At 36.8% G+C, this 25159-nt stretch overlaps 1 protein-coding gene across 1 annotated transcript; it reads left to right on the top strand.

The window, feature by feature from the left end:
* Positions 1–1368: 1368 nt before the first annotated feature.
* AGGF1 (angiogenic factor with G-patch and FHA domains 1) lies at positions 1369–25045 on the top strand. The gene is given in 16 exon segments (XM_088054526.1): positions 1369–1554; positions 2579–2675; positions 3143–3339; positions 4054–4200; positions 6187–6375; positions 10515–10553; positions 10555–10584; positions 15044–15395; positions 16909–17020; positions 17994–18045; positions 19955–20056; positions 20419–20584; positions 20830–20912; positions 21922–22049; positions 23023–23122; positions 23939–25045. Coding segments are annotated over 16 exon segments (2181 nt in total). The 3' UTR covers positions 24140–25045.
* The last annotated feature ends 114 nt before the right edge of the window (positions 25046–25159 follow it).

Genomic DNA, 25159 nt, shown 5'->3' on the forward strand with positions numbered 1-25159 from the left:
TGCCTGCTCATGTAGCCCACCTTATAGAGATCAAGCACTTGATTCTGGAAGTTCCCGGTCAGAACAGCACTTAAGGGTGCATGACTGCATGTCTTTGCAGAGAACAGTAGTATTCCTGTAAAATTAGCACTGCCAATGGTACAATGGTGTTCAAACTCGGGTGTCTTTGGACTATATTTTTGGAAATGTAATATGTTAAAAATATAAAAATATAAAAAATATATGCATGTGAATGAAAATAATATATTACTTGAAGAAACCTGGTGAAATCTGAAGTGTAAAGGTGGTGCATCGTTCAGGACATACCTGAAAGCAGATGTAAATGTCAGTGTATGCAACACATTCACTGTTGTTAGATCTAGAAGCTATTAGGCTATGACTTACTATGATACAGTTCTCATTTCTGCAGCAAGACACAAAAACAGAGTGTATTACAGAGTTTATTAAAAACTGAGAAGCACTGTGGGGATCAGAGACAAAGCACACTTCATATAAGAAGCCTGTGAGGCTGTTTTGAAAATTATGATATTGAGATGGGGCTCAGGGGGAAAGCCTGAGAACCTTCTGCAGCTGCTTCTAGAAATCTCAGAAACAGAAATTTATCCAGGGCTGCAGTGCTGCAGTTCTCAGAACTGACTCTGAATGCTATTTAAAATGGCTCCAAATGCAACAATCTCCAGACACGACAATTTCTAGCCAGTGGATATAGTGGGGTTTGCCACACTTCCTTCCTGCCACTGTTGTGGAAGGAAGTCTCAAGAAGCTTTCCCCCTCCCCACTCTAAAACAAACAAACAAACAAACAAACAAACAAGCTTATACAAAAATGTGCCCTATTTTTGCATGAAAGTACACACTAGAATTGCTTTTCATACTGTTCACCACCAGCAGCAAACTGCCTGGCACGACCAAGCGTGACAGTGGAGGTCGGTAAGACTTCGAGCACGTCCGGCGCCGAGATCGCCTCGCCCTTTGGGGCTTGCTGCTCATCCTTCAGCTTCTCCCCGACGCTCCCGATGTACCACGAGCATCACGGCCAGCCCCAGCTCCCCGGGCCGGTCCATCCCGGAGAATCCCCGCCCCGCCGCAGCTCTCTCCCGAGCGCATGCGCGCTGTCGCGCGCGCCGCTTCCGGCTGCTCCCGCGCCCTTTCCGGGCCCCGCGCCGCGCTCCCGCCCCCGGGACCGACCCTCGCGCGTTGCGCGGGACAGCTCTCGGTGCGGTGGCGGCGCGCCCCCCGCGCCGCTTCCTGCCCTCGCGCCCGGTGGGCGCCATGGCCATGGCCGGGGCCAGCGGGCGGGGCCGCGCGGGCGCTGCGGGGCGGGCGAAGGGCGGGCGCTGAGCGGCGGCGTAGGGGCAGGCGGGCGACCATGGCCTCCGAGCCGGGTGCCGAGAGCCAGGCGGACCCGGGCGAACAGGAGGCGGCGGCAGCGGGGGCGTTGCAGGCGGGGAAGGGCGCCTGGCGCGCGCAGCTGGAGCGGGTGCGGCGGGGGGTGCGGCGCACTCAACGCCTGTACCGCCGGGAGCGGGAGGGCGCGGAGGCGCTCAGGAGGCAGGTAGGGCCCCCCACCCCGGATACCGCGGCCTCCGACCCTTCCACCCGGGCGGCATGGAACTCCTGTGGCCGGCACTGGCCGACCGGGTGCCACTCGCCCCGCGCTCCGATTGTTCCCTCCACCCGACGTGCCCGTTCCACGCGGTCCCTCGGCTCCCGGAGCCCGCCGGCCTCCCCTGGCCTCCGTGCGGCCAGAGCAGGTTTGAGGTCTTGAGTCAGAGCTTGGTGTGGTGAGAATGGTAACGCCGTTTCTACCACAGGGTTAGATCTGCCTTCCAAAGGAAAAATTACATAGAGCAGAGGAAAATAAGTTTATTAAATGGAGTGCGAAGTAAAGAAAGAGTGGCACAACTTCTCTGTGAATGCTTATGGCAAAAGAGGGAAGTTTAAGGGAAGCCTCATCGTGGTGTACAGCTTCCTTGTGAGGGATGGCAGACGGGCAGCACTGATCTCCTCTCTGGCAGAACCCGAGGGAACAGCCTGGAGTTGTGTCAGGAGCGTTTTAGATCGGATATTAGAAACAGGTTCTTCACACAGGGGATGCTTGGGCAATGGAGGAGGTTCTGCAGAGAAGTGGTCACACCACCAAGTCTGACAGAGCTCATGGAATGTTTGGAAAATGCTCTCAGGCACATGGTGTGATGCCTGGGGATGTCCTGTGCAGGGCCAAGGGTTGACCTAATGATCCTGGTGGGTTCTCTCTAGCTCAGAATATTCTGTGATTTATAAATGCCACAGTCATCACTACAGAGCAGTGATCATTGCTTGAAGTCCAACTTTACTGGGTGAGCATTTAGGAGTAACCTTGATTAAGTTTCTCTGCTCCTTAGTGAGCAGAAATTATGTGTTTCTTTATGCCAACCATTGAAATACAAAATTGTCTCCTGCCAAACAAAATCACTTGAAACACCTAGGATGCTATTATGTTTTGTTTGAATTATGGAATGCAGAATAGACTGACTTTTTTGAGATGGCAGACCACTAAAATGCAGTATTGTGTTTTTAACATGCAGTTTTTCTTTCAGGTAGAAGAACTCACTAAAGAAATCCATAATAGAAAGGAGAAAGTTACGACTAGCGTAGAAGTACAGACAGAAGACTGTGCTGCATGGTCACAAGCAGGTAGAAAGGGTGGTGACTGTTTAAATGGGGATATAGAACAATATCTTAGCTTGAAAATGTTATAATACAGAGTACATTTCAAGTCTGTAACCTTTGCTGAATTAAATTCAGTAATATGACAGTTATCTTTCAGACCACTTCCTATTTATTGCAGGCATTAATTCAGGATAAAATGTAGCATGGACTAGCAGATTCATGCCATTGTAATTCGTTATGTAGTAATCTCATGTTGCAAGCATACACACCTTACAAATTTTGAAGTATATTAAAACAAGACATTATTTTTTCAGTAGGATTAGAATAAATTCAAAGCAGAGGCATTACCTAATACTTGATTTTTCATTAGACTACTTACTTGCATAAATTTCCGGTTTAAGATTTGGCATCCTTAAACTGCATTAGTAAAATACTGCCATGCTAATTTATGCAACTTCAACTTTTCTTTCTCTTCCCCCTCTTCCCCACAGACTATTACTACTATGAAAATTATTACAATCACACTGATACTCAAGATTGTGCATCAGAACTGCCAATGCAGCTCAGTCATGGGACTGAAGGCACTGAGCGTAATTCCACAGAAGAATCAGAGACAGCTGTTAATATTCCATTAAGCTCAAAAGCTATTGAAGATGGAAAAGAGGATAATTTCGTCCAGAATTCACAGGTTTTTGGGCTGTCTGGAGTTTTACCAGTTTTGAAATCAGTACTCTGTTAATACACTATCTAAAAGATATGCTTGAGGTCCCAATGGCTTTATACAAAATATACCAAATTATTTTTTGTGATGGTCTAGTGCTGATAATATCCTTGTACTTCAAAAATAGTTCTTTTTGTAGTATGTTCCAAGTGGAGCATCCTCTTAGATTTGTGTCTTGGAGTTTGAGAGTTTTTGTAAAAAGGCATATGTATACTACATAGCCTAGAAACAGGATATTTTTATCAGCAGAATATGTCCAATATGTCCATGCTGATTTTCTTAAATAGTACTTTTTATTTTTTTGTCCATTGACATAAGGAAGCAAGATATAAGGAGAAGAACACTGGTGGTGATGCTTATTATTTTGTGGTGGGTTGGTTTTCTTCCCTGCTTTCCAGCCTTCTCTTAGGTCACTCACTTAACTGAGTTTGTGCCTTAGCATCTGACAACTGAAATGGAACAGAGGGCAGAAATCTGTCTTAGGAATGCTCTGAAAGATGTTTCCTGTGTGTATTTTTGATGTGAGTCACTTTTGAGTAAACCTGGGGAAAAATGAAAGGCGCAGGCTGAAGTCTTGGTCCTGTTGAAATCATTAGGAGTTTACCAGTAAACTACAGCCAGATTTTTTCCTTCTGAAAAAGTCCAATTTCATAGAGTACTTCTCTTTCTTTCTGTTACCAGGAGACAGAAGAAACTTTAATACCAGAAGGTTCTTTGGCAGAGAGCTTGAGAGCTGCTGCAGAGGCTGCTGTTTCACAAACTGGATTTATTTATGATGAAAATACGGGACTGTATTATGATCATAGCACTGGATTCTATTACAATTCAGTAAGGATAATTTCCAAAATCCTTGGAATTTTTTGTCTATTGCTAAAGTTTTGTTAGTAAAAGTTGATATGAGCAAAGAGCTAAGATCCAGGCTGAACTTAAATTTTAAAAAACAGGTTACTGAAGATGAATAGTGTTAAAAGTTTGTTAATCAGTTTTTAAATTATTTCAAAGATAGCAGGCTAAGATACAAATTTAGATTTTAATTCAGTTCTTTTTGGTGTCTCCTAGATCTCTAAGTTACTTGGCATTGTAGAAATTTTATGCTATAAAGCTCATCTGTAACACTTTCAAACCTAAAAGCTTGAGCTTAAAGATGTCTTAGAAAAGGACATCTTCCTGAAGTAAGTCAGTTGCTTCTGCCCGGTGAAAAGACTGCTGAGAGAAAATACACAAAATGTTTGTGCTGTTACCTGAATAGTAACAGCACAATAGTAATATTGTGTAAAAAATAGTAACCTGTCCTGTAGTTTCATTCTACAGGAAATAAAACACTTCTTTTAGAAGTGTTAGAAGAAGATAAGATGAGGGTTCAGAATTTCTTAATTGTTACTTTTTGCTATACATTTTTATATAGCTTTTGTGAAAGTTTTCTTTTTGTTCTATGAGGTGTATTTGTATATGTGTACAACTCTGTGGAGAGGTAAGTATACACAGTACTGCACTGAGAACAGAGAGTTTTTTTTGCAGTGTTATGTTCAACTCAACTGCAAAAAATGCATGAGGTATACAACTGTTTTCGGGATGCTTCTGGACCTAACTTTTAAAGTCTTAAAGGATACCATTGATTTTGACATAGTTTGTGGATTTAGTTATACATAAATGTTTGAGGTTACAGATTACAGTTTATGGCAGAATTATCCAAAATATCTTTCCTTGGTACGTAAGTCCTCTGAATTACAGGAAATGTCCTTGCATGAAGCTATGAATCCATAGGTTCCATGCTGAAGCTACTCATAGTACAGTCCATGGATGATCCCACACAGAAGCAGCTCCTTATGATGCCTTTTTTGTCTACCTAAAAACAGAGACCAGACAAAATGAAGGGAACAAAAAGTGGTTATATTTATTGAAAGGTCTTCAGGTACATTTAGGGCAGACAAAGCCCCCCAGGGGCTACACCCAAAAAATGCACTACAGGTCATGGGTTTTCATATTTTTATAAGTTTGTTCCATTTGCATATTGGGGGTTAATCATCCAATTACAGCATCAGGTAATGAAGTAATTTTCCCCAAGTTTGCTCCCCCACAACTCACTTTTGTGTACATTTCTCAGGGCCTGAGACAATCAAGTGTCCTTGATTCCCAGGCCTAGAGAGGAATTGTTTTGTCTGACCAAAATGGGAAAGCAGTAGCTAACGCTCTGTAGGGAGTTTACAGCTATACACTAAAGAATTGCAGGATTACAAATACATGAAAAATATAAAAGCTAAAATCCTAAGCCATTACTTAGGGGACTGGCCTGTGGAGAGCCTATTCAAGAGTTCAGAGCATGTCTTCCTGGTAGGAGGTGTGGCCTGCTTGAAGCAGTTCTTGAAGATCCCTTGCTGGGCAGGGGAGAAGTAGCAGCAGAGATGGACTTTCCATGAACTGATCTCAGCCCCTCTACTCCTCATTTCCCTGCACCACTTGGGTGGGGGAGGACAGGGAGAGGAGCTGCAGATGAAGTGGTACAGTTGAACAGTGAAAAAAGAGAGACTGAGAGAGATGTTTTTAATTTGATCCTTATTGTCCAGCTGTATTTTACTATTTCCAAGTCGAATCTCACTTGCCCTCCATGAGCTTTTCGTCTTACTTTGTTTCCCAGCCTTGTGGAGGAGGAGAATTGACAGTGGTTGGATGGGCATCTGGTAGCCATCAAGGATCAAGCCACCACAGTTCTTTCATGTTATCAAAATTCAAGTGTGGTTCTTAATTAATCAGATGATTCTTTGAACAATATATTTATTGAAGTAATGATAACATTGTTCTTCATTTCTTAAAAAGGAAAACCAACTGTATTATGACCCAGCAACTGGAATTTATTACTACTGTGATGTGGAAAGTGGCCGATACCAGTTTCATTCACGAGTGGATCTGCAGTCTTACCAGGCCTCTGGTAGTAAGCACACCAAAGATAAAAAGGGGAAGAAGAAGAGAAAAGAACCAGAGTGGGTTGGTGCAGATGAGTATAAGGTAACTTCAGAACTGACAGAGAGAAAATGCAAAATCTGTTGGGTTTTCGTCCATGATGCAACAGGCTGTGGGGCTTGGTTTTATGCGGAGAATGTATGCTTATTTTTTGAACAATTTAAACATATTTAAGCTATATACAGCAGGTTGCTAGTGTGTAGTTAGTGTTCAAATAACAATAACTAATTGTTCAAATTGAGTGATTAAGGATGAAACTTTTAACTTGGATCCCATTGCTTTTTCAGTATTTTTTTATTGCTACAAAACTGTAAGAGTCTAAAACTGATTGTCAGTGAAGTTTTTTGAATAGCAGGCACAATATAATGAATTCAGTGTTGTGTGGGCTGGATTTACATCAGAAATTCAGTGTTAGTGGTAGTGTATTAGGTTGGTGATTTTGCCTTGTGATTTGGTGGTGGTTTTTTTTTTGGTTGGGGTTTTTTTTCAAATTAACATTATGAATCAAAAAAATATAAATTTTGAAAATACACTCATACTCAATCCTTTCTCTGTGAGTACATTCCAGAGCTTAGTCCACTGGCATTTTACTCTTTTCTTGTCTCTGCTATCATCTGGGATTGGTGTTTTTGAAGTTGTATTTCTTCGCATATTATGCTCTCCTATTGATACTTGGTCACTGTATTTTCACGGTCAGAATGCTAAGAAAGCATACCATATGGTGTGCTGCCTTGAAAAACATCACTCACTCCTAGTTAGTACCAAGAAGTACTAACGCAGCTGTTAAACCTCAGGAAGCGTTTCCATTATGAACACTTACTGATGTTGAGTTCTATTCTGTCAATTTGTTCTGTTATTTTAAGATAAAATTGAATATATTGTTTTCTCTAGTTTGAGTTCTTCTTGGTTTACATTCCTCAAAGCTATTGCTTTAACTATTACATAGGTTCATTATTCAGGCCTCAGACATTGATTGAAATCTTGAAATAATTACATAACTGTCCAGGTACCTGTACCTAATAGTCACAAAGCATCAGTGCACAGTTAAAAAATTTTATCAGTAGTGAGGTCTTCTGAAAGACTTGAAAATGGAGACTATTTACATTAAGAAGAAGTATAATTAGGTCAAATGGATAGTGGTTGTTGTCTGATTACACATTTTGTAAACAAGTTGTGGCTAATGCAGGAATTTCTACCGCTTGAGGAAACTTCATGTGAACCCTTCTATTCGGAAAGCTTGATCTGGATACCTAGAGACACTAAGCATAATGATTCTTTAGACTTAAGAGAGCTAATGCAGTGGAAGCACAGTTTTGCCAGCAGCCAGGTTCTGGGCCTGCTCTGTGCAAATGCTGAATTAGCATTCTGCCACTCTCGAAAGACATTGGTCAGTACAGAACTCTATCCATCATATGTCAGGAAAGAATCAGGAAAAGCTCATAGGAATAAGTCTTTATCATAAACTGATTAATAAGTCTCTTAATTTTAGTTCTGTGATGAACTGTTACCTAAACCAGCAAGAGTGTTCATAAAATTTCAAAGGCATATATAGCTCTGACCTATCATATAATGTTGACTGCTTTTTAGAATACTATCACAGTCTGCTTCTGTAATCTGATTATACTAGAAATAGAGGTTTGTCTCTAGCTTGCTTTACCAATATTTATTTAGATAGTCTTGCTGACAGATCTTTTCTGTGAGACTTCCACAGTCACAAGGTAGGAGGTAAACATCCATTGTTTCTCGTGTGTTTTGTTGATGGTGAGCTGAGTACTTTGCTTTATCTGTGCAATAACTTGTTTGACCTACGAGGTAACAGGCAAAACGTTTAAAGTACACTGTAGTGCACAGATCTTTTCTTCTGTGAACAGGGGGTGAAGATCTATGTCAAAGAAGTAATCATGGTCTTTATCTTTTTTTAAAAAAACAGGGATAATACAAAGTGAAACATAAAATACTCTCCATTTTAAACTTCAAAAATAAAAGAATGCCTTTTTGTTAGTGCACTTCTTTGTAAATGCACTGCTGTATTTAGAAGAAAAAAGTACCTTACTGACATAGTTTATATAGCTGAGTTAAAACATTTTATTCTTGTACTATGGTTACTAATCACTTTAAAATTCCATGTTGCATTAATATAAAAGATTAAGATTTTCTAGAATAAAATATGGTATTTTTCTCTTCTAAAGTTAGAAAATTAATTTATAAGCTGCATAGTCAAGTGCTGCATAGATGCATGGTATTTTTTTGGTAGTATAAATGTTGTCCAGTTTAGTCTTGTATTGGCAAAGGCCCTAATTAGTTCATGAGAGAATAAAACCATCTGGTTTTAAATAGGACTTTGTAGTTGAAGCATTATATATTGAAATGAGTTTCTTCAAACTTACTGCCCAGCCTTCTCCCTTTTCTTTCCCTGAATGTTGTTTAAATTATTAAAGGTATGACAGCGCTTTTGAAGACTAGTACCTCAGTACTGCTTTTCCCAATGGATTATTAAATTGTGCTGCTAGCCTGAAAAATGGTCCCAGCATTGCCTCATTTCTTGACCAAAGTAGGTTTTCACTGTTTTTTTTTTCTACAGATGGTGCAGGTAGGAGAAGGGTTTGGTTTAATGCCTGGGCTGTAGACCACTAGTGTTAAGAAAGCAGGGTGTCTTTCTGGAACATGTCGTTCACCCCCTGAACTTTATAATTCTTGGATGAAGCTGAGGTGGTTTATAAGAAATCCATGTAAAGCATGGGAAGACAGCAGTTCTTACAGAATCATAACTATTTTTTCTCTCTTTTTCAGTTAAGGGAATAAATGTAAGCAAGTATTTATAGATATTTATTATCGCTTAAAAATTGTCAAGTACAAGAAATAAGGAGGTTTAGCAGCTATGTGTGTATGATAATCCACACACAGCTATGTAGCAGTGTGTGCATTATCAAGCATGTATTTCTAGGTAGATGGTGTTGGTAAGCAATAGTTTTTACCAAAAATGCATGTGATTTTTGAATGACCTAGTATAAACCAAAGTTAATACCTTTTTTATTTAAAAAACTATTGTAACTGGAGCAATCTATTAACTTTCTGTTTCTGGTTACAGGAGGGTTTTTTGTTGTGGTTTAGTTTCTTGCTGTTGTGAGGAACTTCATAAATTCAGCTATCTAACATATAGTATTTATTTGTTAGTAGGAGATTAGGATACTTTACAGAAATGGCAAGTGAGTTGTCCATAAATATTGTGGCATTCTTAAAGAAAACCCAATTCTGAGAATATAAAGGGTAAAAATAATATATTAAAATATTACTGTACTTCCAACAAGCTGGATAATCAAACAAGAAAATTCTCAAGTGTCAGCTAAAATGAATGCACTTCTAATTTTAAGAAAACAGCAGAGGGAAAATCATGTACTTGCTATTACCTGGGGAATGATCATAATTTAAACAAGAATTTTCCTTAAAGACATCCTTTTTTTTTTTTTAGTCACAAATTGAAACCATATTACAAATAGTTTTCTTTTGACTTGTGAAACAAAGTATGCTGTCTCTTCTTGCTTGCCTTTAATTGACAATCAGTATGGTTTTTTTGCCAGGATGAATTATTAGCCTCTGTGCAGGTTATATTGGTAGATTACCTTGAAACTTTTAGATACATAGTTTAGTTCTGGTATCTTTGTAGGGGTAGGTCTGAAAAAAGGTGGGACAAGAAACACAGTATTTTCTTCTGTATGTGGAAAGCCTTTAAATAAGTAAATTTGGAAAAGTTTAAAAAGAAAAAAAGGTGACATAAGTGATAATAGGATCCCTGGCCCAATATTAAGATCCAGAGCTTCCATACAGTTTGGAGAATAGACTGTGTACAGTAGTGATCCTGCAGTTCTACTTACTGCATTGGGGTCATTAGAAGTACATAGCAAAATTTGGAAGGAAGGTCTGATACATGCCTTTTTTTTCCAAAAATTGTTTTTAAATTTAATTTTTTTTTAATTTTCAAACTACCACCTAGTAATTTTTATTTCAGGGTGGTACTCAAAATTAACTTCTACCATATTCTTTTCCATTTTAGAGGCACTGTAGCTACTTCTGTAGGAGAGACAAGGTGGTTTTAGTAGTGTTTCCCATAGAACTCTTGAAGCAGTGATTTTTACTTTTTTTATCACATGTAGTTTACTTTTTGCTGATATTCATCCCATCTTTAGGTACGTCAATTGACAGAAACCATGGCTAATCTGAAGATTTCTTCTTTTGGATTGGCAACTTCTGGTAAAGGTAGAGTTGAGACAAACACACGTTAGTCCATGGATGTTTACCTTTAACCTTGATATTTTTAATAAAGGAAAAAGAATATCAACAATATAGTAATTGATGTTTAGATACATTTTTTTCTAAAGGAATTAATAAATTTTTAAAGCTGTTTAATCAAAATCTGTTCACCTGCAAAGTAGCTTTGAAATTTGAGATTTTAAGTACTGTGTACGTAACATCTGAAGAAAACTTTGATGGCACTCTAGAATATTTGGGAAGAGTTTAGCATCGCTGTGTAACATAAAGAGTCTGGACTAAAGAAACTGCTCGTTCTTTAGGTAAGGTTATTTAATTCAGAGCTGTCCATCAGCGCATAAAATGGCTCCTGTGTACTGTAGGAAGAGCTTTTTGTTTCTGGCATTTAATTCCATTTTTTGCACTGGAAAATTGAGTATTGTGTAGAGTGGATGGGAGTAACTGAAGTACTTGTGAAATGATTTTAGTACATGAAAGCTTAGTCATTTGACTGAAAGAGCTATTTTTAAGTGTTTGAGAATATTTCTGTAGTAAAATACTGAACTTCACATTAATATTACAAATTGAGAGAGTCAATGCTAAAGATGTTCTCTTCAGTCCTGTAGAAGAGTGCTGAGAGCCCATGATTCTGGTAAATCACCTTCTGAACTTCGAGCAAACCAAAAAACAGGCTATACATATGAGAAAAGTTGTATTTTTCTATATGCTTTCTATGCTTTGTATAAAATAAATTTAGGAAAAAAATAGTTTAAACAGTGTAGGTCTCAGAATTGAGCTAATCATGCTCATTATTTATGGTAATGCTAAAGAATTGCTTGAACATGGATGTTGGTCAGCTACAGTACAGAAAAATTGAAGTTTTGAAAGACAAAATGTCTTGCTCTATAACAGTAATACAAAAATTATACTTAAATCCTTAAAATGCTTTGACTTCGTCATTAAAAACAGTTCAATGGTAATGCTAATTATATATTTTCTAAATAGGACAGTCTGCATGTCAAAAGGTCATTGTAATCAGTAGTTTGTGGCATATTATTCATAAAGTAAAACTATCAATTCCACTCACATGAGCATGATTTATTATTTTTATAAGATCAATCTTCATGGGATACATAAATACCCAGATTTCAAAGTACTTTTGGCTGACTTTGTCAGAGTTGCAGAAATATGAACCATCTCAACTCTATAGTTAAAAAATAGTTTATTACCAGTCAGATTGATCACCTCTCTCAGCTTCAGCTTAGTGAGAAAAATCCTAGAGATCATGTGGCAATACCCAATAGATAGAAACTTTTACAAACCTGGATCACATTGAGTCAATCCATATCTAATTCATGACTGTTGGTGTCAGTCAAGATGTATTGGGCAAAGCACCAATGAAAAAAATGTATGTTCCTAATATCATTGTGTAAAAGATGGTTATAATGAACATCTACTTGCATACTTTGTGTCTTGTGGCATGAGTTTGGGATGAAGAGTTAGTCATTGAGAAATTTTGTGCATTGCTAGAATTTAATGCATAGTTTAGTATTTACTGAATGTTGTGCTTACCTCCAGTTCCCAGTTTTTAAGTGATGACTATGTGGAGGCAAGGCATTAGGTGCTGTTTGCCTAGTTAGACTTTAATACGTGCTACACATGTTCTGTGTTAGTACTGGTAGTCAGCCGTGGCTTAACCCCAGCAGCAACTGAGCCCAGGCAGCTGCTCACTCTACCACCAGCACAACTGGAGAGAGGATTGGAAGGACAGGAGTTAGAAAACTTGTGGGTTGAGATACAGCCACATGCACAATCAAAAGAAAATGCAAGAAACTAATTCACTGCTTCCCAGCCTGGGCAGACAGGTGTTCAGCCATCTCCAGGAAACCAGAGGTCCAGCACAGGTAATGGAGACAAAGGCCAAACTCTCAACATCCCTCCTGTTTCCTTGTCCCTCCCCCAGCATTTACTGGTAAGCATGATGCCATGTGGTATGGGATACCAGGTTGTGTCTTGCTTCCAGCTCCTTGTGCATCCAGCCTTCCTGCTGGTGGAGTGGTGTAAGAGGCAGAAGAGGCCTTGGGTTGTGTAAGCACTGCTCAGCAATAAATAAAAAAACAAACTGTGTTTTCAGACATGTCTTCAACAAATCCAAACCACAGCCCTACACTAGGCACTGTGAATTAAATTAGCTTTACCCCAGCCAAAACGAGTACATAGTCATACATAATGGAAAAGGATTTCTGCCCCACAAGATTGTTTCAAATGCTTTAAGGTTCATTCAGTATCTGTGTGATTAATGTTTATACACTTTGTCCAGATGTGCATTTTGGTACAGATCCGTGAAATCATGAAGTGCTCAGAATCCATATTCAATTTTAAAATCCTTGATTTCATACAAGGTTTTCTAAATGTGAAGACTGCATTTTTATCAGTACTTAGCTATTTAGTTTATTTGTTTTCCTAACAGCTGAATGTAGCAATTGTGAAAAAATGTGGAAACTGCTGAGAAGAGGCTTAATGGTCATATTGGCAAAATCATTGAATGAATGTATGTGTGGAATCCTTGGTCTGTTTATAAGAGTGTTTTTTAAAATTCCTGATTTCAACACAGAACCAAGAGTCTGCTCTTCAGGAGACTTCAGGCTTTGAAACAGTACCTTTTTACTTTCTAGTTTAAAATACCTGAAATTATGCCAAAAGTCATGGAATATCACAGGAGATATTTTTTCGTGGAGAAAGAGTTGAGTGGTTGGAGCCTTCTACTTGGGCATCAGTGCATTACAGTTGTGTCTTGTTTTGCCTTGCTTGTGATTTGAGCAGATGGTGTAGTTTCATTGTTTTCAGATTAGATTAGATTAGAATACCCTGAACTACTTTATCAGTTTACCCTACTATAGAAGTAAGTAGAGTGCAGAACACCTTGGTATGTTCAGTGTCAATCTAATATCCATACCAAACATAAATATAGACAAGACAAGTACACTGAAAATTATAACTCATAAAAGGAAAAATCTGATTTTTCCAGAAGTATTTCTAATGGAATTAATGTGTTTGACATGTCTAAACTATGTAGGTTTATTTGTGGCAGGATGACTACATTTTTTGTTTAAAATAACATTACACAGTGACCTTGCTATCCTGTTCCTGTCCATTCAAAGACTTAAAGGATTCAGGGAAGAAGGCTAGTGCATTATAGAGAAATCCTGAACAAACTGATAGTCTTTCAGTTAAAGCATGAAAACAGTTTTAAAAAAAGTTCTGGTTTTACCTAAGAACCTGCTGTCTTAGTGAAGGTGTTTCAAAGGTACACTGTCCTGTCCAGCAACTGAGAGGAATTCTTGTGTTTGTCACAGTCTGTGCCACTGATGTGTTTTTACAATTCTGAAAGTGCATTATGTTAACATTCACATTATTTCACGTACCTTGAAATGTAAACACACAGAAAGAAGTCAAGGATGTAATTTTTACCTGTTGTGTTTCAATATTTGAGACAATTCTAGGCAACTGAATGCATTTACTCTGAACTCAAAATGGCATGTAATTTAATCTGAGATTTTATTTATCTTTTAAAGCCACTTCTGTTCTTTTCTGTCTATTTCCTATTTTTTTCCCTTTATTTTTTTAAGATAGTTGTCAAGCTACTAGATGGAGAATTACATTTTCAAGGTACTCCAGCAAAATTAATGTGAAACTAGATTTCCCAGTTTAAAAATGTTGGGGTTTTTTTTATTATTATTTCTGATGATGAAATAAGTGGAAGTGGAAGAACCTGTAATGATCCAATCTGATATTCAGTAGAGAAATTGAGACATTTTTGCAGTAGAAAATGGATTTTTAGTAGAACTATTTCACATAGCATAAGTTAAGCCTGTACTCTTGATCTGCTATCTTGATTAAAGGCTCTGTTAAAAATATGGTTTTGAAAGGAGGAAGAACAGGTCCATAGTTAAAGCATGAGTGGGCATCTGGATATTCTGGACTCTGGTAATAAAAAAGAAGATGAAAGCAGGAGGAAGAGACAATGATCAATTAAAGGCCTTCTAAGCAAGTTGCAAGAACTGAGTAAGAGAGGGACAGAAGTGAGTGTCATGAAAGCAAAATAGGGAAATATTGAAAGTCATGTTGTACAAGTTTAAAAATGAGGACAAGATTCTAAAGTTTCTAAGCATTTCTAAGGTGTGTGAAAAGACTGATGTTTAGAAGAGGAGTTGGGGAAGTTTAGAAGAGGAGGGCAGTCACACAAATAGAAGATGGTCTCAGTCACATCTAACCAGATGTGAAAATATTTTTACTGAAATGTAAAAAGTTCTTCTGACTGCATGTGTAAAACTTTATGGAAATTAAACTATTTTTTAATAGTTCTAAAAATAATTCTACCTAAACAAAGAATTTACTTCCAGGCTAGTAGCATTCTTTAGAAAAGCTCATTCCATAAAGACTGTAACATTGTATAACTCCCCTCCAGGATTTGGACACAGAAGAACAGAAATCATCTAACAGTCTGAATTGCTTATTTGTCACTGAGCAAGTAAGTTCTACTGAAGAAGATGAGCCTCCGAATGTAAGAAAGAAGACTAAAATGGACACGAAACCACGAAACAGTCTAACAGCCAAAGAATCCATTTCTACAGATGGTATAAATTCACATTTGTACAAAAGCACACCAGATGCTGCAGCATATACAGATGACAGTAGAACAGCAGACACAGAGAGTGAACCAGAAGAAGGTGAAATTACAGATTCTGAGTGTGAAACCTACAGTGAGGAAGAATTAACAAGTGAAGAAACTGGTGATTCAGAATACTCAGAAAATGAAGGTGAATTATTGTGGATTATATATGATATTACTGTATTTTTCCAGGAGACAGTTAAAAAAACCAGTTTGGATAATTAAAAAAATATGTATAAAAGCATGTGACTTGAGGTACTTTCTCAAAGTGCTATATGTTGCCAACATTTCTTTCCCCTTCTTAACTTGCACAAAAGTAAGTAGTAGTGGTTTTATAAAAAGTTCTTACTGAGTATAACATCTGTGCTTGTGTAGAAACTTCAGGGACTGCAAAAATTTGGTTTGATTAGGAAAGTGAAAGGAGGAAAGAAACTGCTGCTAAAATAGGGGTTCTAGGATAGTAATTCACAGTTATTCTGTATATTATCTTAAGTTAATATACAGTACTTTTGATACTGTTTGTAAACCATTGTGTACAATAGAATGGAAGATGCATCTACTGTGGTGAAAAGCAAGATGGAGTAGACAGTACTAGTTGAAATACTATTTTTGTATATTCCAGTGGCAACTTGTAAGAAATTGATACAGACAGGAAACCTGTATACTGTTTTAAACCAAAGAGTTCTGCTAGGTCCTTAAAAAACAAAAAACTGAAGGTAACCTATGAAATGCTTGATACAGCCAGTCAGAACTGTGTATGTGCAAAGGATATTCCAAATCACAGAATGAAATACAACCTGTAGAAAACTGTATTGTAGCTGTGTCCTGCTCACATTTTATTACCAGTTTGTTTCTTACGTTTTCATTACTTAACTACTCAGATTCTAGGTGATTAATGCTAAACAAAAAGTGCTTGCTACCATCAGGCTTTCAGACTAAATTGTCTTTTCTTAATATCCAGTTTTGCAGTAATGCTGAAGTAATAAAAACTGGGGGCAGTTTCTCTTCCCCTAGTACTTTTTAAGGTAGTGTCTTCTCATCTATATCTGCACCTAGCTGAGGTCATTGGAGATGGTTTCTAGAAATGTACACCCAAGTACAGAATTCATACAGCTGTCATAACATAGTATCTTAATGGATAATCAGGCAAAAAAGCATATACAGCTGTAGGTTCTGTCTATTATTTTTTCTTATCCATGTTGATGAAGAGAGAAAAAACACTAAAAGTACATTTGACATAGAAATTGTCAGATTGGAAGTTCTATATGTGGTAGGTCTGTGATGTGGAACAAAAATATGCTGCCTTTTCTCAGAGTAAAATTGTTTTCTAATCTGTTACAACTAATGATCCATAAATTTATAATATATTAATAATTTTTGTGAATGTGTATATATTTTACTGCTGTAAGAAATACAAACATAAACCAGAATTAGGATAACATTTTTAATACTTGGTGGGCTATGAGAAAGCCTTTGAAACAATAATCTCATCAAAGTTTTCTCTCAGATGTTGTTACACATTTTCTTGTTATGAAAGTTGTATATTATTCAGCCAGGTAATGGCTGAATTTTTTTCTGTTTTTTGAAAACTATGGACTATAAGGTTAAAACTGTAATGTTTTGGTAGTAATGGTGGTGGTTTTTTTCCTATATAATTACAGATGAAGAAAAGATCTGGCCTCCTTGTATCAGAGTAATTGTAATAAGATCACCAGTTCTACAGACTGGGTCACTTTATATTATCACTGCTGTGAAACCTGCTACAATTGGAAGGTAAAAATGAGTGAATTTTTTTATATATATGTGTATATATATCTGCAACTACCTCTTTGAAGGCTGTGGAAAGCACTTAGGATGGCTTGTCTCTACTCTTCATGCTTGTCTTCCTAGCTTGCAGCAGTTGTGAGGTAGTCTGAGTTTGGTTAGTTTTTTACACAGTAAGAAATTCAAGTCAGGTCACATAACAACATGTTGTCGTTATAATGTCACAGCATACACAGTTAATGCAGCTCATCAGACCTGAAAATTTGTTAGTGATAACTCGATGTTGTGACTGTGCCCCAGTGGCAGCATAGCTGCAAGCTCTCTTGCTTCCTAGAAAGTAAGTAAATTTGCCCCAGGCCACTGAAGTACTTTTTTTTCAGAAATGGAAGAATGCCCCTCAGAAATTCAGGACCTCTAGGAAGCATATCCTAGACTTCCTCACACATAGAAATTTCAGTAGGCTCTGTTCATTTGCTTTCAATAATAAGCTGGTTTGTGCTCAACTGTATGCATTCTTACCTTTCTAAATCTGGCTCATTGTGGATGATGAATTTAATTATGATGTAAAGCTTTCTTCCATGCTTACTGAAAACTTCACCCTGGAAAAGCTGTTTCTATCTAATAGATGGATGTGTTTTGATTTGCTCTTAAAGGTTGAGTCCACACGTATATGAAGATCAACTGACAGCTGTGCTTTGAATTTGCATATAGGTTTTATACTAACTGCATTGCTTTTTAGTACAAGAATCTAATACACAAATCCTTTCTTCCCACTGCATTGTTTTGATAACAAAAAATGCAAGGGACTGGAAGCAAGTCTTTACATTGTGTATACAGCAAAACTATTTTGTATCTGCAAAAATTCCTAATAGCTTAGAAAATAAATATGATAATACAGTTCAACTGAAATACATCTTTCATAAGCCACTTGTAAGACCTATTTCTACTTTGTTGTGATTTATATATCAAATTGCCTTTCCAGAGAAAAAGATGTTGGACACACACTTCAGATTCCTGAAGTTGGAGTCAGTAAGGTAACTCTTGTTCATGTCTGCTGAAAGGTAGATCAGAAGACATAAATGTATGAATGAAGCTTTAGATTTCATGGTTTTAAATCTGGAACATTGTATTAATTTTTTGAAAGAACTTTCACAATGAGATAGGGGTTTAGCCAGACTAGAAATTAGAGAAAAGGAAAACATACACTATTTTACTTAGTGGGAAATTAATACAAACAACAGTGTGTTTTCAAAATCTTTGTGTCTTTAATTTCATAGTTATTGAGCTTGAGGGAAAACCCTGTTAAGTACTAATGGTATATAAATTTTCCTGTCAGATAGTAAGAATTTCTTTACCAAGTAATGCAATCCTTGCAATTTTGCTCAGAGCAAAAGGATTTTTTTTTTTTCAAACAACTGTGGAAATTGTTTGAAAAATTAACATAATTCCTTTCAATGATAGATTGAATGGAAATTACTGTTATAAATTCTGTGCTCTGTTTTACTAAATACTTCAACACAGACCCTCAATACAGCACTCCTAATAGAAGAAAATGGTACATTAACAAAGTTGTGTCATCCAAGCAAAAAACTGGTTAAAAAAAATCTGTAAATGCAAGTATCTCGTGAAACACACTTTACTATGTCTATTTTAAACAATAGTTCTCATTAATCAGCCATTATATTTCATAGTGAATGATTTCCAGAGTAAATATTTCCCTGCTATTAATAAGTTTTTCAGACATGTGTTTGAAACTGAGCAAATAAGCCAAAAGGCTTTTATTTTTCTGTAACGTTACCATTTTAGTACTTCACTGGTACTGACAGTTTATATAAGAAGTTACTTCACTTTTCAGATAAGGAGTCAAAGGTGAAAAAATAAATTACATATCTGCAGAAATGAAAAATAGTTTTCCTCACTATTCCTACTTCTTAGCTGTGGTCAACTTTGGTGTTTGCTCTTCTTGAGTGGAAAGTGAGATTTTAAAAAATGCTACACCCTGCAGATTTAGCCTCTTTAGAAGATATTTTAGTTATATTCTGTAAAGCAGAAGTAGGAAATAAAGCATCTATTGAATGAACCAGTTGGTCTCCACCATTATGGGAACATTCTCATAGTAAGAAATGCAAGCCAATCTTCAATTATTTTTTTTTAATACTGAAACCAGCAACTACAATTGCTCTAAATTGTCACATTCTCTAGACTTACTGCTTGTACTGGAAGTTCTAGTAGGTTGGAGAAATTGGTACTTTCTTTGGTTTGTACAGTGCCCTTTTTTTGAGGTAGTGCGTATCTTTATGAATTTGGCCAGGAGTTGTGCTTTTTCTGGTCTGTGTGGGCTTGGGAGCAATACCTATACAGAACTGTAACAAAGACAAGAAACCCTCATTTATTAGTCTCAATATCAGAAAGGAGATAAAAGAAACAGCAAAAGATTGGTACTGATTGTGTCCTAAGGATGCAGGAGAAGGTGAATTGTGTGAAAAGCATGGCATTTAGGGAGTTATTTCAGATACAGAAGACCAAGTGAATGGCAGCAGAATGAGATCTTTTTTTAAATGAGAGTGCTATGAAACACCTTACAAGCAAAAAGCCTGTTATTTAGAAAAAGAGTTAAGAAGGCTTTATTACTGAATCTTGCAGTTCTTTAAGTAAAGCATACTTGCCACATTGGAAGAATATTGTTGTCCAGTACTGAATCAGCTTATGAACAGAATAGTTACATGATTAACTATATATGTCAGCTCATGCTGTTGTGGCACATTCATTTACATTTCACAAGAATGAAATCATAAGTTGTGAAATACTTCATTAAACTTAGAGTACCAGAGCCACTCATTTTAAAGGTCTCAAAATATATTCTGAAATCTTACCTTTAAACTACATTTAAGTTGTGAAGTATTCACTTAACAAGAATATTTAACTCAGGCTTCTGTTTGTCAGTTTCATGCAGAAGTATATTTTGATCACGATTTGCAAAATTATGTTCTTGTGGATCAAGGCAGTCAGAATGGAACAGTTGTTAATGGAAATCAGATTCTCCAGGTGAGTACCTATTGTTTTAGTGGTTTATAATTACAGAAAAATAATCTTGTTGTAATTTTGAATGTTTTATGACAAATCACTTAGAATGGCATTGTATGTCTTCTTTCATACATTAATGCCTGCCTTGGTTCCCTTCTGATTTTAAGACCACTTGGAGAACTTAATGTTTGTTTATTACTAGGAAAAATTCACTATGGTTGCAGTTAGCTAGAGTGACTAGAGCTACTACCCACTGTAGTTAAACAGCTGCCTACATTTGTGAAACGAAACTGAACTTACGAGTTGTAGGCATTGTGCATGAAATAGAGTTCATGTCCTTCATGAGCAGTTAACTTGGCTGCCAAAACTTTCTTTTACTGTAGCCTAAAACAAAGTGTGATCCCTACATCCTGGAACATGGAGATGAGGTGAAGATTGGCGAAACTGTGCTTTCTTTTCATATTCACCCCGGCAGTGATACTTGTGATGGATGTGAACCAGGACAAGTTAGAGCACATCTTCGCCTGGACAAGAAAAAAGAGTCTTCTGGTTAGTCATATAATCACAGAATACATTTTTTCTTATGGCTGTTTACTTTAAAAACATAATAATGAGTTCAGTTTTCATAAAATTTTCTTGTCTACTGGGAATAGTTGTCAATAATGATATATTTTCTTCTTGGTATATGTGTCTGTGTACAATAATGGCAGAACAAAAATTCTCTCATTTGTCTTCTGATTCAGAACATTGTTACATTAGTAATTACAAATTCAATCCTGTGTTCCTCCTTTTAGTTTGTCCAGCACTTAGCAAAGAAGAGAGAGAGTTGGTCAGAAGAAAAGCATTAAAACAAATACGGGTAAAATATGGTTTACAGGTGAGTTTGCAGTAGAAGTTGATTAAGTTTTTGTAATCTTGTGGTTCTTACATTTTTTTTTGTGCTTTTTGATTCCTGTTTTAAGCCATGGACTTAGTTGAATAAGGGAAGTTTTCAAATGCCCTTTAGCTTAGCCTGGTTTTTCTTTTGTACCCTAAATTCTTATTCTTTGCAAACTTCTACAAAGAAAGATGATGGTAACAGGGCATGAAAGTTCCATTGAAAATTAGAAGGAAGATACTTTCAAAGTGTACAAGATTCCTAATCCTTTTGAAGTTAAGATTTTGCAAGATATTTATATTTGTATTTCTGTAGATTAAGTTTTCACTGAATTGCAGTCCTAGATTTCATTTGGAAAAAATGAAAATTTTCATTTTTCAACTGAAAAAAATATGGAAGGAAATGGGAATTTTTTTTAGTTTTTAAGTCCATAGAAGAATACCTACCTGAACATACAGGCAATATAATATATATGTATTCAAATTACAACTATGCAGTTGCTTCCAGCATTTGTACTAAGTATTCATGTAGAAAACAGAATGCCATCATTTCTATCAAATTCTTCAGGTACCAAAATAATACTGATACAGAATCTGTAAACATACTTAATTCTGTAATTTATTCTGAAAAAAAATAGTTGCTGAGGAACAGGATAAATGTTTATATAAAAAGCCAGTGGCATGTCTACATGGTTTTCTCCTTAATATGAAGAGATGTACCTTCTCTTGGTATGAAGAGTGAAAGAAAATCTGTTACTTTATTTTCAGCTTCTGAGAATTTACTGAATTTGGCAATGCTGTGTGATGTTGGCAATAATGTGGTTTACAAGCTAATGTGTCTGTAAGCTAAGAAAATATTAAGTGAGGACTGCAGGTTTTGTTACAAGATTTAGAATTAATAAAAAAGACTGAAACTGGCATACTTTTGGAGAGAAAAAGGGAAGTTAACATAAATAAAGAATTTAAACCCTGCTCTCTTTGTCTTAATGCAATTTAATCTGCTTGGAAAGAACACAGAATATGAAGACAACAAGGCAGTGAAAAATCCAAAGTACAAAGACAGAGCAGGAAAACGCAGAGAGACCGTTGGAAGTGAAGGAACCTTCCAGAGAGATGATAGTTCAGCTTCTGTTCATATGTAAGTTTGGAGTGGGGGCAAGTATCCCATGTCTTTCTCTTGTCAATCTTAAAAAAATAGGTATCTTATGTGAATGTGAATCTTATAAAATAGGTATCAATTTGTTACTAGCATGCAGTTTGTTAGATTACAGATTACCTGTATATATTGTGTTAGGAGACCTGGAAAATTTTAAGCTTTTCACAGTCCCCATTTAATGTGGTTTTATTTATTAACTCCTCACTTTCCATATAAAATGTATTTTTTATATATATATGTGTGTGTGTGTGTGCGTGTGTGTGTATATATGTATATATTCCATATATTTTTATATGGAAGGTGAGGAATTAAGGGTGGCAGTAAGGACGCTTACATCACTTCCTTACCAACTCAAAAATGTAAAGAACTCCCCAGCTGCACTACTGACATCTCTGTTTTTCAAGTGGCTCAACTGTTACTTTTCCTATTCAATCACAGTAATAGTACACATGCAGATTTCTCACCTGCAGCTTCTCTCACTGTCAATATCCAGCCACTCACAGGACATGTGTTTACATACCTCTCTAATGACACTTGATGTTCCTTCAGTTGTTACTTTGCCTCTGTAGCTGTTGTTGGGAATTTTTTTTTAAGAATCGTGAACTTGTAGGTGCTAATAAAAGTGTGAGATGATTTAGTAGGTGCAGTAGGATGAACTGGGAGCAATACTAGCATTTCCATATTGTAATCCATACCCTCCTCCCCATGATGTATCTTTTAACTCCTAAAGCATGCAAGTAGTTCAGGAGTTTCGAGAAAGCTGATATTGGCCAGGGGCCTGTTAACCAAAGCTGTTCTTGGAGGAACTTGTGAAAGGTAGCAAAGATCTTCTGGATAGCTCTTAATGGACTGATTCCCAGTTTCTGTATGTATGTACATTTCTGTTGTTCAGTATTTGAAAGCATACTCTTAATATTAACTCTTGCTTATCAGTTATCTTGAACTTTCTTCAAAGTGAAATCAGCAACAGCAACAAAGGACATAAAATGTTGGAGAAGATGGGATGGAAGAAGGGGGAAGGTCTGGGAAAGGATGGTGGTGGCATGAAGGATCCGGTAGGTGTTTCAGATTTTCATTTGAACCAAAAATAATAGAAATGTATTTGTAGTGAAAAGTATGTAATTGTATGCCACTATTCACATGAAATTCATCAAAACCCTGATTTGGGAGGAATAATCTCAGTAGGACTAATCTCAAATTATTTTTTCTTTGATTAATGAGTTATTTTGAAATTTCTCAGTAGCGTTGTCCCTTCACTACACTGTATTCATTAGAAAACTAAGCAAAGGAGTACAGACAGCTTCTAGCCATTGAATTAATAATCTCATATTTGAATACACAGTCAGGAGGAAAATTGGAATCATTTAAGTGACGTGAATTGAAGATCAGCTTAGGGTGCAATTCTTTCTCAGAGAGTGCTGTAGCACAGAAAGCTAGATGATGGGCACTGAGAGGGGAAAAGCTGGAAGTCACTGTAGCCAGCAAGCTGTGGGCCTCTGCGGCAGCCACATTAGCCCCATTTTTGTCACCAGAGATGTGTTGTCTTTTGGCAGTAGTGCTGCTCAGAGCCACACCATGCCCTGTTTTGTCAAACTAGCCAGCATAGGGATCATAAGCTGCTCACTTGGTGAGGTATATCTCACAATAATGTTAGTGGCAAGGGACGTAATTCAGGACTCTAGATCATAGTTCCAGAGGTGGTGATGTGACACATCATTTTCCTGGCACTGTTCATGTATGATCTAGGTGTTTTGGAACATGAAAGAGAAGTGCTGGGGGAGAGGGGGGTGGAATGTGTATTAGAAAAACAGAAATTGTAGTATTTAGAATACCTAACTTGCAATTATAACAATATTTCATGTATTTGACAGATCCAACTGGAGTTACATCAGAAGCATGCAGGTTTAGGAACCAGGAGACCAACCTCAATTGAAGATGTTCAGCTTGTCCAGAGCAAGAATAAAAAGAACTGGGATAAAGCAAGAGAGAGATTTGCTGAAAACTTCCAAGACCCTAAACCACAAAGGGATACACCTAAGAGTACACCTTGGGTTAGAGGGACTGTAGACTGAAGTATCTAGTCACACAGCAAGGTAATTCCGAGTATAAATAGTTGGGAGAGAATTTATTTTTTATTCTTTTTGCTTTTGCTAAAGCAGGAATTATATGTAAAATACAGTTGTGGATTCAAGATTAACTCTGTTATGTTAATTTGTTTTCTGTAGTCTTCATGCTTTTATACACATTTTTAATAAGATATGAATGGAGTTTAGAGGGATATTCAAATTTAAGTACTTGAAAATTATTTTCATCACAAGCAGGAATCTTCTGTTGGTTTTTTTACACTTCACAGAAAGTTATACAAAACATCTGTTACACTTAAATATGATACCTTTAACATCTGAACAGTGGTTTAAAATCAAGATGAAAAAATGAATCCCCCAGATTCCCAGTAAAAATGTACCATATTGCTGTTTCTTCATGTTTGCCATGAAGTGCTCACCAAGAGACACACCACTCTTAAATTCATACAGTTCAGTACTAGCTACAGGTTTTAGCATATATTTTGCAAAGGAAAAGGGGGTAAATGCTTGTTTTTAAATGATTCATCATTACTGTCCAAAAATACCATTGTCCATGAAAAACTACCAGCATTAGTGAAGAAAACAATGTTCAGAGACAGCTTGTAGCAAAATTTTCTTCTGTGAAGAACTTGTGTGAGATTTGTTTAGTAAATCTGTATCATGCCTTTAAAAAGGGAGGTATGTTTAGAAAACTGCTGTCTGTTTGTATTTATTAAATTCTTTTTCTGATACATCCATTGCTGGCAATGGAGTTTATGCCAGAAAAAAAAAAAAACAACACAAACAACTGATTTTTGATGGGGAAGGATTTCCAAACTGAAACTAAAAGATTGGTATTTATTGAATGTTCCTAAACACAATAAATCATTGTCAATTTAAGCAGTGTGCTTCTTCATACTATCTTGTCCATATGTTGAAGTCTTCCTCTAAAATTGAGTAAAACTTAATCCCACTTTGTTCAAGTTGAAGTTCTGGTACTTGTCCAAGGAAACACAGTAGTCTCACCAC

This window comes from Pseudopodoces humilis, chromosome 4 (genome assembly GCF_049639895.1).
Source record: "Pseudopodoces humilis isolate 2021_Gansu_Grassland_sample_001 chromosome 4, ASM4963989v1, whole genome shotgun sequence".
Lineage (NCBI taxonomy): Eukaryota > Metazoa > Chordata > Aves > Passeriformes > Paridae > Pseudopodoces > Pseudopodoces humilis.